This window comes from Dipodomys merriami, unplaced genomic scaffold, assembly GCF_024711535.1.
Source record: "Dipodomys merriami isolate MVZ:Mamm:240054 unplaced genomic scaffold, mDipMer1.0.p SCAF_6, whole genome shotgun sequence".
Classification (NCBI taxonomy): Eukaryota; Metazoa; Chordata; class Mammalia; order Rodentia; family Heteromyidae; genus Dipodomys; species Dipodomys merriami.
The window spans coordinates 206,457-218,118 of NW_027206179.1; the positions used below are offsets into that span (position 1 = coordinate 206,457).

An 11,662-nucleotide genomic window follows, 5' to 3' on the forward strand; every position below is an offset into this window, starting at 1 on the left:
TTCCAAACCGGGGTCCCCTAGGCCTCTCCCCACCCCGTCCGCGACACGCGAGCACCCCGCAAAGTACAGGAGACACGCCACGCCCCAGATCTGAAAACTAGGAAAGAAAAGAAGTCGGCTCCCGCCTTTGGGACGCCTTCGCCAGGCACGCCGGGTAATGTAGTCTTTTGACGTCGCGAAGAAACAACTTCCGGGTTACAATTGGGCAGTAGGCGTGACCGTAAGTCTCTTCCTCCAGTGGGCGTTGAATTTCCCAGCTACCGCCAAATTGGGGTTTCCTGGGTTCCGGTTGTTGACAGGGGCCGCTACTTCCTTTTTTTTTTTTTCCGTGGGGGCTGCTGCGCATGCCCCCGCTCTTGCCTAGCGACCAGGCAAGGCTAAACTACATCTCCCAGAAGGCAGCGCGAGGGGCGTGGCTCGTGCCGGAGGGGCGTGGCTCCGCCGGGGGCGTGGCGCGGCGCTGGAGCGGACCCGAGCCCGTGACCTCTTTCTTTCTTTCTTTTATTGAACACGAAACTCCAGTGTCGGCGCTCGGGGCTCCGCGCGGCCGGAAAGCCCGGCCTGAAACCCGGCAAGGCGAAGCTGGGGTGTCCTAGGGAGTCCAGGGCCGGCCCTCCCTTGCCGTCTCTCCTGGAGTTCGGGACTGACCGGCTCCAGCGCCCATCTTCCTCCTTCTAGGAGTTCAAGACCCGGGTGCGGCCCAGGCCGGGAGCCCCGCCGCGCTCGGGGGCCGGGCCGGGCCTGCTTGGCCCATGAGGACCTGAACCAGCAGGTCGGTGGCCAGCATGTGCGACGGCTCCTCGAAGCCGATGGTCAGCAGCTGTTGGTAGTCCCCCGGGGGCTGCGGGCACAAGATCCTGGGGGAGGGGGGGAGGCAGACAGGCCTGGACCCCAGACCCCGGCCCCCGGGGAGCCCCCGGGGGTGTCAGCCCCCTCCCCCGCTCCCCCCGGCCTGGGGCAAGTTGTTTCCTGGTTGTGGATGAGAAACTTAAGAGACAGTGGAGGCTCCGGTGGATCGGCTGACTGCCCCCAAGTAGCCAATCAGGCCGCGCCTCGCTGTGTGACGCGGCACGGGGTGACTCAACCTCTCTGAAACACTTGTTTACACCAGCCTGCCTAAGGCACTTCTCAGGCCACCAGAAAAAAAAAGTGCTCTTGTGGGCCTCTCTGGAGGCGAGGCCGAGAGGAGAGAGAGAGAGACAGAGACAGAGACAGAGACAGAGAGGGAGAGGGAGAGGGAGAGGGAGAGGATGGAGGTTTGAGGCCAGCCTAGGGAGCAAAGGTCCTGGAGATTCAATCCCCAAAATTAATCAGCTGAAAGCCCACCTGGCAAGAGCATTAGCCTCCAGCAAGCAGGCTGAGGGGGCCCTGTGTTCTATTCCTGAGACACACATAAAGGTGATGGTAAGTACCCCAGGAAGCAACATGCTGTCGGGGGTGGGGTCCTGCTCCTCCAACCAGAGACCACCCCCTCTTTGCCCAGCCTCTTACCACGAATAAAGGTCATCTTCTGGTGGTCCCAGGGGCACCCATCGACCAATGGACCACAGCTTCTGGATCTGGGGACAGGAATTGGCTGGACTCTGCCCCGTGTCTTCCCACGTATCTCGGTAGCATAGGAAATAGCTGGGGGGAGGGAGGAAGGGCATGAATGAATGATCAAAGTTGCCCTAAAGTTCTCCAAACTCAAGCTGGGCCTAGATAGTCTTCTTCCCCACCTGCCAAGCCTACTTTTCAGAGGAGAACTTTTAAGTCAGGCACTGGTGGCTCATGCCTTGCAATCCTAGCTACTCAGGAGGCCAGGAGGCTGAGAACTGAGGATCACAGTTCAAAGCCAACCCAACCCTGGGCAGGAGAGTAAGTAAGACTTTTTTTTTTTTTCTGTTGGTCGTGGGGCTTGAACTCTGGGCTTGGGCGCTGTCCCTGCGCTCTTCAGCTCAAGGCCAGCACTCTACTGCTTGAGCTACAGCACCACTTCCGGTTTTCTAGTGGTTTATTGGAGATGAGAGTCTTGAAGACTTTCCTGCCTGGGCTGGCTTTGAACCGAGATCCTCAGATCTCAGCCTCCCGAGTAGATATAGGATTACAGGCTTGAGCCACTGGCACCCAGCAGTAAGACTCATCTCCAATGAACCACCAAAAAGCCAGAAGGAGAGATGTGGCTTAAATGGTAGAGCACCCATCTGCCTTGAGAAAAAAAACAAAGGAAAACAACTAGGCCTTACGTTCAAGCCCCAGGACTGGCACAAATAAAATATATATTGGTGGGAGGGTAGGGAGAGAGGAAGGGAAGGGTTGACATTGTTCAAAAAGAAATGTACTTTGGGCTGGAAAGGTGGCTCAGTGGTAGAGCAAGAGAAGCTCAGGGACAGTGCCCAGGCCCTGAGTTCAAGCCCCAGGACTGGCAAAAAAAAAAAAAAAAAAATGATTGAGTGGGGCACCTGTGGCTCACAGTGGTCATCCTAGCTCCTCAGGAGGAGGACATGTGTATATTGGGGTTTGAAGCCAGCCTGGGTAGGAAAGTCTATGAGACTCTTATCCAATAAGAGTGGTAGAGTGCTTGCCTTGCATGCCTGAGGCCCTGGGTTCGATTCCTCAGCACCATATAAGCAAAAAGAAAAAAGCCAGAAGTGGCGCTGTGGCTCAAGTGGTAGAGCGCTAGCCTTGAGCTAGCGCCCAGGCCCAGAGTTCAGGCCCCACGACTGGACCCAAAAAAAAAAAAAAAAAAATACTCAGAAAAGGCCAGAAGTGGTGCTGTGGCTCAAGAGCGCTAGCCTTGAGCACAAAGAGGCTCGGGGACAGTGCCCAGGCCCCAAGTTCTAGTCCCCCAGGACTGGCAATAAATAAATAAGTAAATATCAATAAAAGCTTGAGTGTGTTGCTCATGGTGAGAGCATCTGCGTGGCATGCGCGAGACACCCCAAAAGGCTTTGCTTCTTGGTTTTGCTTTTGCACAAACCAGGTTGAGGATTGAGACACCCCCTCCCCATCTCAGCCTCTGGAGCCGCGGAAGGGGAGGAGTTAGGGTTTGGGATGGGGAAGGGGGTGGGGACACTCACTAGTCCACATGGGGGTCTTGGCCCCGGCTGTTGGGCTCCGGGGTGACCTCCAGGTTCCAGCGCATCTTCTTGTAGAGGTACCGGGGGAAGCGCGCGGCCGTGTAGGGCGCGGGGCTGCAGTATCTGAAGATGGACACCTCGTGGGCGGGGCTGATGGAAAACCTCCCACAGAAGAAGCAGGAGATGCTGGGGGGGGGGAGATGGCAGAGGGAAACTGAGGCTGGCCCTTGGCCTCTGCTCCCCCCCCCGCCCATCCCCCCGGCTCCTATCCCCACCTCAGAGGGTCAGTCTCGTCCAGGTCCACGAAGCCGAAGGAGGCGTACATGAACACCAGCTGCTCCAGGCGCAGCGTCAGCTGCTGTGAGATTTCCAACAGCTGCGGGGAAGAGGGGGCGCTCAGGGGCCGGGGGCAGGCGGGCCCAGGCCCCCAGGCCCCCCAGCCCAGTCCGTCCGGCACTCACCCCCTTCCTGATCACCTCCTGCAGGCCGCCATAGATGGGGGGCGCGCTCCTGCCCGCGGCCTCCAGGTACAGGAGATAGGGCTCGCACATCTTCAGGAACGTGGGCATGGCCTTCGCCAGCTGCTCCTTCTGCACGCGTTCCCGGCTGAAGGGAGAAGGAGGGGCGTCTTCACCCCATTTTTTTGTTGTTTTGGTCAGTTTTGGGGCTTGAACTCTGGGCCTGGGCGCTGTCCCTCCGCTCCTCAGCTCAAGGCTGGCGCTCTACCACCTGAGCCACAGCGGCACTTCCGGTTTTCTGGTGTTCACTGGAGATCAGAGTCTCATGGACTTTGCTGCCCAGGCTGGCTTTGAACCGCGATCCTCAGATCTCAGCCTCCTGAGTAGCTGGGATGACAGGCGTGAGCCAATGCCTGGCTTCACCCCATTTTGACCCCTTCACGCCCCTGCTTTGGGGGGAAGGGAAGTCTCAGGCCCACCTGGCGAGGGAAAACTGTAAAATGCTGACACGTGGGCTGGGGGGGGTGGCCCGTGGAGAGATGGCCGAGCCAGAGTGAGGCCTGGGGGGCGGATGGGGGGAGAGACAGACTGAAGAAACTGGGGGGTCCAGTGGACCAGAGGAAGTGAGGACATGTCACTGTCCCCCTTTATCTCCCTGTTGTGGTCACTGCACTGTCCTTGTGGTTTTGGGGTGTCTTGGAGGTAAGTGGGGGTGAGCCCGGTGTGGGCCAGGGCCAGGCCCAGGACACGGGTGGGGTAGCGGGGGTCACGCCCCGGCCCCCCCCCCTCACGCCGCGGCCCCTCCCCGGGGGTCACGCCCCGGCCCCCCCGGCCCCCCCGGCCCTCCCCCGGCCCTCCCCCGGACCCCCCCAGCCCCCCCGGCCCTCCCCCGGCCCCCCCCAGCACACCCGGCCCTCCCCCGGCCCCCCGGCCCTCCCCCGGCCCCCCCCAGCCCCCCCGGCCCTCCCCCGGCCCTCCCCCGGCCCCCCGGCCCCCCCGGCCCCCCGGCCCTCCCTCGGACCCCCGGCCCTCCCGGCCCTCCCCCGGCCCCCCGGCCCCCCCGGCCCTCCCCCGGCCCCCCGGCCCCCCCGGCCCCCCCGGCCCCCCGGCCCCCCGGCCCCCCGGCCCTCCCCCGGCCCCCCGGCCCCCCCGGCCCTCCCCCGGCTCCCCCGGCCCCCCCGGCCCCCCCCCCCGGCTCCCCCGGCCCTCCGGCCCCCCCGGCCCTCCCCCGGCCCCCCGGCCCCCCCGGCCCCCCCCCCGGCTCCCCCGGCCCTCCGGCCCCCCCGGCCCTCCCCCAGCCCCCCGGCCCTCCCCCGGCCCCCCGGCCCTCCCCCGGCCCCCCGGCCCCCCGGCCCCCCGGCCCTCCCCCGGCCCCCCGGCTCCCCCGGACCCCCCCCGGCCCCCGGCCCTCCCCCGGCCCCCCCGGCCCTCCCCCGGCCCTCCGGCCCCCCCGGCCTCCCCCCGGCCCCCGGCCCTCCCCCGGACCCCCCGGCCCTCCCCCGGACCCCCGGCTCCCCGGCCCTCCCCCGGCCCCCCCGGCCCCCCCGGCCCCCGGCCCTCCCCCGGACCCCCCGGCCCTCCCCCGGACCCCCGGCTCCCCGGCCCTCCCCCGGCCCCCCGGCCCCCCCCAGCCCCCCGGCCCCCCCCCACCTGTACAGCAGGTAGCTCTGGAAGTCGTCGGCCTTGCGCAGCAGGTAGCGGAGCTGGTCGGTGACCGGGCTGAACATGGCGTCCAGGGCCAGGCGCGCCGGGGCCGGGCCGGGCTCGGGCGCGGGGGGCTCCGGGGAGGGCGTCGGGGCCGGGGGCTCGGGCGGCGGCTCCGGGGGCTCCTCGGGGCCGGCGCGGCGGGGCTGCGCCCCGGGCTCCGCGCCGTCGGGGGGCGGCGGCGGCGGCGGCGGCGGCGTCTCCGCGGGGCTGCGGGCGGGCCAGGGCTCCGAGGCCATGGCGGGGGGCGCCGGGGTCGGGGCGCCCCGCTCTTCAGGCCGCGGAGGGGGGCGCGGCCCGCTCCCACCCGCCCCCGACGGCGCCTGACGCGGGGCCGGCGTCCGTCCGCCTCATTTGAATTTCAGCGCGAGGCGGGGCGGGCGGGTCCGCGGGACCCCGAGACCCGAGACCCCGAGACCCGCGGGGCCCCGAGACCCGAGACCCCGAGACCCGAGACCCGCGGGACCCCGAGACCCGAGACCCCGAGACCCGCGGGACCCCGAGACCCGAGACCCGCGGGACCCCGAGACCCGAGACCCCGAGACCCGCAGGGCCCCGAGACCCGAGACCCGCGGGACCCCGAGACCCGAGACCCGCGGGACCCCGAGACCCGAGACCCCGAGACCCGCGGGACCCCGAGACCCCGAGACCCCGAGACCCGAGACCCGCGGGACCCCGAGACCCGAGACCCCGAGACCCGCGGGACCCCGAGACCCCGAGACCCGAGACCCGCGGGACCCCGAGACCCGCGGGACCCCGAGACCCCGAGACCCGAGACCCGCGGGACCCCGAGACCCGAGACCCGCGGGACCCCGAGACCCGCGGGACCCCGAGACCCGAGACCCCGAGACCCGCGGGACCCCGAGACCCGAGACCCGAGACCCGCGGGACCCCGAGACCCGCGGGACCCCGAGACCCGAGACCCCGAGACCCGCGGGACCCCGAGACCCGCGACCCGAGACCCCGAGACCCCGAGACCCGAGACCCGCGGGACCCTGAGACCCGAGACCCGAGACCGAGACCCGCGGGACCCTGAGACCCCGAGACCCGCGGGACCCCGAGACCCGAGACCCGAGACCCGCAGGACCCCGAGACCCGCGGACCTCGGCCCCGCGCTTCCGCGGCGCGCGGAGCCGGCCGGGCGCCCGGGGTTCCGGGTGCGGGGCCGGGGGCCCTGGCCGGTGTCCCGCCGGAGGCGCCCAGGCCGCACCCTTCCTGCACATTGTCTTTATGGTGCACGGGGGCCTCGAACCCAGGCCTTCGTCTCCCCCCAGGCTTCTCCCCTCAAGGCTGGTGCTCTCCCACCTGAGCCACCGCTCCCTTCCCTCCAGCTTGGGGGCATTGGCGGGAGGTGAGTCTCCAGGGCCCGGGGCTGGGAGTGAGGGGCCGGGGTGACCGGCGTGAGCCCCCAGAACCAGGCTCCTTCCGCCCCACGACCCCCCCTTCACCTGCAAAGGCCCGGGGGTGTGCGGCCCAGCTGCTCATTATATACAAAGAAGTGGACACCAGCCTGCGCGTGCTGGTGAGCCTTACCCCCAGTGAACCACTAGAAAACCCAGAAGCGGAGTCATGGCTCAGTGGTAGGGTGCTACTAACCTTGAGACAAAAAGCTCAGAGACAGCGCCCGGGCCCTGAGTTCAAACCCAAAGCTGACCCCCCCCATAGTAATAATAATGTAACATCTCACACCTGTAAGCCTATATCCTCTGGAGGCTGAGATCTTAGGATCATGGTTTAAAGCCAGCTCCAACAGGAAAAGTCGGGGAGACTCTTTAGGATCTCCAATTAACTCGCAGAAAGCTAGAAGTGGAGCTGTGGCTCAAGTGGTAGAGCTAAGGGACACCACTCAGGCCCAGAGTTCAAGCCCAGTACCACCACCACCACCACCACCACCACACACACACACACACACACACACACACACACACACACACACACACACGTCAACAGGTGTCAAGCCAGGTGTGGCAGCCCTGCGTGACCAGGCGCGTCTCTGCTGTGCCAGTCTATTGCTGTCTATAAAATGGGTTTTTACGAGCCTTTGCTCATGGGGTGCGCAAAGGAAACAAGCAAGAAAAAGCCCATAAAGTGTGGTACACTCACTGTGCGCTCTAGCAATGGGGAGCTTAAAGGACAAAGCAAATAGCTGTCACTTTATCTAGGTTCGCTGTTTATATATATGTAAAGCAGCTGAGAAGGTGGCTCAGTGGTAAGAGTGCTTGCCTAGCATGCCAGAAGTCCTGGGTTCGATTCCTCAGTACCCCAGACACAGATCCATGAAGTAGCAATAAATGAATGGCAGCGATAAGTGGATCTAACACTGCTCACCTATGGCCAGGCTCTGGTGTTTCACCCGCAACGTCGGGTGAACTGAATACCAATCTGGAGCCATTGCTTTTCTTTCCTTAAGTAGGTACAAAGAAATTCCCATTCTACAGAACGGTGTATGAATACAAGGTGTCTGACAACACTGTCACCCATCTCTCCTAACCCATCCCTCCTTTTTTTTTAAAAAAAGCTCAATTACATAAATTTCGCATAATTCGCAGCATTCGTTCTGCTTTGTGTGCTGGTCCTGGGCCTATGAGCTCGGGGCCTGGGTGCAGTCAAGGAGCTCTTTTGTGAAAGGCTGGTGCTCTACCACGAGCCACAGCTCCACAGATCTGGCTTTTTGCTGGCAAATGGGAGATAACAGTCTCAAGGCATTTCCCGCCCAGGCTGGCTTTGAACTGCAATCCTTGTGTATTTCATAAGTTACTGAGATTACAGGTATGAGCCACCGATGCCCAGGGTTTTTTTTCCCCCCAGGTTTTCTGCCTAGCACCCCTATTTGGTGGTTTAGGGAGCCCCGTTACTGCTTTCTCCCTCCTTAACCTTTGCACCCCCCCCACTGCATTCCCCCCAAACCAGACGGTGCCTCTTTTTTTCTTTCCTTTTTTCTTAAAATTTTATTTAAAAAACCTCCGGTGCAATATTAAAAAGCCATACAGCCAGCTGGAGCGAAAGACTGACAGAAAGAGAGGCAAAGAGGGGACAGAGAAGCCCCCAGCAGAACCCCCCGGGGCTGGAAAGCCAGGGGCACCGTGGGCTGGGGGAGAGGGGGCCGCGGGGGGTGGGGAGAAAGACCACCCGCCAATGAAAGGCAGAAAAAAAAAACAAAACACGTATACAGGATACATCCGGCTGAACAGAGAGGATCTTGGGAGATAGGAAGTTTCCCCCCCCTGCCCTTTTTCTCCAAAAATGTCCCGGGTGAGGGGGGGCAGGCTGGCCTCCTGGGGGTGGGGAGATGAATGATCAGGCAGAGTCCACCCCGTCCTCCACGGTGGAGCGGGTTTTAGGGGGGCAGGTGGTGTATGAGACAAAGAGAGGGCAATGCCCCCCATCCCACCAGTCCAGCATCCTGGACTCTGGGGTTTGGGGGGGTGGTGAGGGGGTAAGGGTCTGGAATGGGTTTGGGGGCGGGGAGGGCGAGGCCGGGGGCGCTCAGCCTAGAAAGCCGTCGGGGTCGTCGTCCTCGAAGTGGACCTGCTGCAGCGCCTTGATGTGGTGCTCGTAGATCTTGAGCGCGGGGCCCAGGCGGATGGACAGCCCGGTCAGCACGTCGGCGCGCTGCATGAGCAGCAGCGACTTGCCGTCGATTTCCTGGGCGAGGAGGGGGAGCAGGGTGAGGGCCGGCGGGGCGGAGGCCGGGGCGGGGCGGAGGCCGGGGCCGGGGCCGGGGCTCACCTGCTCCTGGAAGGCGGAGGCCTGCTCGGGGAAGCCGGCCTCCGTGAAGTACTCCACCACGTCCATCACCGTCCACTCCACCGGGTCGGCCGGCTTCTCCTTGCGCCCCGGGCTGCGCAGAACGGGGTGTGTGTGTGAAATCCCAGTGAACACCGGGGCCCGGACGCTCTCCCCCAGGCCTCCCAAACACCCCAACTTACGGGCAGCTGAAGGGGGTCCCTTCCGCCCCAGGGAGGGCCGGTTTTCCGGGGGGCAAAGGCACAGGAGATGGAGAATCGGGGCCGGTGGCAACAGAGGCTGGGAAGGGAAAGGGAGGGCGGTGAGGAACAGTGGAGGTTCAGCGGCGATCCCCGCTTGGTACTGCTCCCCCCAAGCCCCCCGGCGCGGGCCCTTACCAGACCCCCCTTCCTTATTCATGGACGCCATGGAGAACACCTGGCGGGAGGCGCTGGCAGGTGCGGGGCCCCGCCCTTCATCCTGGCCCTGGTGGGAGCCGCAGGGCGGCCAGTCCTTGACCCTCTCCTTGGCGCAAGGCGGACCCCGCTCGCCGTTGAGCTGGTGGTGCGGGGCGCCGGCCGGGCGGTCGCTCTCGGAGACTTCGGAGCCCTCCGACACGTCATCGTCGTCGTCGTCGTCGTCATCGTCATCTTCGTCTTCCTCATCTTTCTCCAGCGCCCGCTCGTCTCCGCCTCTCTGGGGGGGGCGGTGGGGGGAGAGGGGCGCGGGCGCTCAGGGCCGGTCTCCCCCGGCGCCCCGCTCCGGAGCCCGCGGGGGGCACCAAGCGCCCCTCGCCGCCTCCGCGCCCGATCCCGACTAACTTTTCCGCTCGTGAGAGCCCCGGGCGGCCGGACGTCGCCAAAGTCACCCCGCGCCGCCCCAAGGGGTCGCTACTGTCGCGGGGCCGCGTCCCCCCCCCCTCCGGCGAGGAAACTGAGGCTCGGCCGAGCGCCCGTCGCTCGCCAAGGTCACCAGGCGCGGAAAGCCGCCGGGCACGCGCGCCCGGCCCCGTCCCCGCGGCCGCCCCGCGCCTCCCGGGACTCGCGGCCCCGCCGCCAACTTCGCCCGCACCTGCCCGCCGCGCGGCGGCCCCGCTCCCGGCGCGCTCACCTTGCTCCGCGCCGCGCGGGCGCTGGCGGCCGGCGGAGCCCGTCCGGGCCTGTCCCCGCGGGGCGGCGCGAGCGCTCCGAGGCGGGCGCGCTCCGGGCGGCCCCGCGCCGCCGCCTCCTCCTCCAGCAGCCCCTGCACGCGGCCGCGGGTCAGGCGGCCGCCGGTCCCGCCGCTGCCCCCGAGGTAGCGCACGACTTCCCGCAGGCTCACGGGCCGCGCCGGGCCGCCGGCCCGCGCCGCGCCCCCCTCCGGCGGCGGCTGTGGCTGCGGCGGCGGCTGCTGCTGTGGCGGCGCCGGCGGCGGCGGCGGCGGCGGCAGCGGCGACTCCCGGGCGGCGGCGGCGGCGGCGGCGGCGGCGGGCGGGGGGGCGCGGCGCGGGCCGATCGGGGGCGCCGCCGCCGGCGGGGCGGGGGGCGCGGGGGGCGGCGCGGCCAGGGGCGCGGCCCGCTGCGCGCGGGGGCCCGGCTGCGCGGGGCCGGGCGAGGGGGGCGCTGTGGCGGCGGCCGCGCGGGGCGCCCGGGCCGGGGCGGCGGCGGCGGCGGCGGCGGCGGGCGCGGGCGGCGGCGCGGCGGGCGCGGGCGGCGGCGCGGCGGGGGCGGCGGCGGCGGGGCCCCCGCGGGGGGCGCGCGGCGGGGCCGGCGGGGTGGCCCCGCGCCGGGGCGGCTGGACGCGCGCCGCGTTGCGGTACGAGATGCTCCCCTTGTAGCTGACCCGGAGCACGGCGCGCTGCTGGATCAGTTTCTCCAGCTCGGCGCGCGTGCGCTCGGGCTCCGGGCCGTGCCGCCGCCGCACCATCCGGCAGATGCGCTCCAGGTCCGGCCGCGCCTTGCGCGAGCGCAGCGAGTCGATGGTGTCCAGGATCCACTCCTGGTAGTGCGGGGACGCGGCGGACGACGAGGCGGCCGCTGCCGTGGTGGCGGCCGCCGCCGTCTCCGGCGGGGGCAGGGCCGGGGGCCCCGCCATGCCTCCCGCCCGGCCCGGCTGCACCGTGCGCGCTGCCTCCCTCCCAGCGCGGCGCCCCGCTCCCGGCTCCCCTCCCTCCGCCGCCGCCCGCCCGCCTCCTCCGCCTCTCCCCCCCGGGGGGCGCAGCGCCTCGGCGGAGCGGCGGCGGCGCTGCTGTTTCTTCGCAAAAAAAAAAAAAATAAAAAAAGCCGGAGAGCGCGAGAGCGAAAACAGTGCGAGAGAAAGAAAAGCGGGCGGGAGGTGTGCTCGCACTCACTCCCCGCCGCCCGCCCGCCGCCCGCCGCCCGCCGCCCGCCGCACGCACACACGGCCCCGCTGGTGCTGGGCGCGCGCGGGGCCGGGATGCGAGGAGCGAGGGGAGGAGGGAGGGGAGGAGGGAGCGCGGCCGGCCCCTCCCTCCCCGCCGCTCCCCTCCCCGCCGCCGCCGCCGCCGCCGCCGCCGCCGCACGCGCGCCCGGGACACTCGGGCCCCCGCCCCCGCCCCGCCGCGGCCCCCTCCCCCGCCCGGAGGTGGAGCCGCGCCCCCGCCCGCCCCGCGGCCGCGCTCCCCTCCGCTCGCCCCGGCCCCCCCCCCACAACTCCCGCGCGCTTTTTAAGGAGGCGCCGCGGAGTTGGCGCCGGGGCGGGGGCGGGGGAAAGCGG

General features: G+C 68.0%; 3 protein-coding genes across 4 annotated transcripts; 1 reads left to right on the plus strand and 2 right to left on the minus strand.

Annotated features, from left to right (window-relative positions):
- Positions 1 to 504: 504 nt before the first annotated feature.
- Positions 505 to 5,542, minus strand: CUNH19orf67 (chromosome unknown C19orf67 homolog). Of its 2 annotated transcripts, none has more exons than XM_070001833.1 (6): positions 5,168 to 5,542; positions 3,536 to 3,665; positions 3,335 to 3,435; positions 3,060 to 3,245; positions 1,492 to 1,626; positions 505 to 857 (listed from the first exon to the last, which is right to left on the minus strand). In XM_070001833.1, the coding sequence occupies exons 1-6, from the start codon at positions 5,458 to 5,460 to the stop codon at positions 683 to 685; spliced, it is 1,020 nt and encodes a 339-aa protein (XP_069857934.1). In that variant the 5' UTR covers positions 5,461 to 5,542; the 3' UTR covers positions 505 to 682. The 2 variants fall into 2 exon arrangements, with proteins under 2 accessions (XP_069857934.1, XP_069857933.1); XM_070001832.1 differs by having other exon boundaries at positions 3,521 to 3,665; positions 5,168 to 5,541.
- LOC138813600 (proteoglycan 4-like) lies at positions 5,459 to 6,576 on the plus strand. Its single transcript, XM_070002005.1, has 2 exons — positions 5,459 to 5,476; positions 5,587 to 6,576. Exons 1-2 carry the CDS (start codon positions 5,459 to 5,461, stop codon positions 6,574 to 6,576), a joined length of 1,008 nt encoding a protein of 335 aa, XP_069858106.1.
- Positions 6,577 to 8,141: 1,565 nt separating this feature from the next.
- On the minus strand, positions 8,142 to 11,415 carry Samd1 (sterile alpha motif domain containing 1). The gene is made up of 5 exons (XM_070002139.1): positions 10,058 to 11,415; positions 9,346 to 9,643; positions 9,151 to 9,247; positions 8,951 to 9,062; positions 8,142 to 8,866 (listed from the first exon to the last, which is right to left on the minus strand). Exons 1-5 carry the CDS (start codon positions 11,018 to 11,020, stop codon positions 8,708 to 8,710), a joined length of 1,629 nt encoding a protein of 542 aa, XP_069858240.1. The 5' UTR covers positions 11,021 to 11,415; the 3' UTR covers positions 8,142 to 8,707.
- Between the last annotated feature and the right edge of the window lie 247 nt (positions 11,416 to 11,662).

Excerpts from the sequence above, each read along its gene's own strand:
- Samd1 (XM_070002139.1), bottom strand. The coding sequence starts at position 11,020 with ATGGCGGGGCCCCCGGCCCTGCCCCCGCCGGAGACGGCGGCGGCCGCC. Across the intron at positions 9,248-9,345 it reads GAATAAGGAAGGGGGGTCTG|CCTCTGTTGCCACCGGCCCC; the intron begins GTAAGGGCCCGC and ends TTCCCTTCCCAG. Across the intron at positions 9,063-9,150 it reads GGGACCCCCTTCAGCTGCCC|CCCGGGGCGCAAGGAGAAGC; the intron begins GTAAGTTGGGGT and ends CGTTCTGCGCAG.
- CUNH19orf67 (XM_070001832.1), bottom strand. The coding sequence starts at position 5,460 with ATGGCCTCGGAGCCCTGGCCCGCCCGCAGCCCCGCGGAGACGCCGCCG. Across the intron at positions 3,436-3,520 it reads AGGAGGTGATCAGGAAGGGG|CTGTTGGAAATCTCACAGCA; the intron begins GTGAGTGCCGGA and ends TCTTCCCCGCAG. Across the intron at positions 1,627-3,059 it reads CAAGACCCCCATGTGGACTA|CTATTTCCTATGCTACCGAG; the intron begins GTGAGTGTCCCC and ends CCCTCCCCCCAG.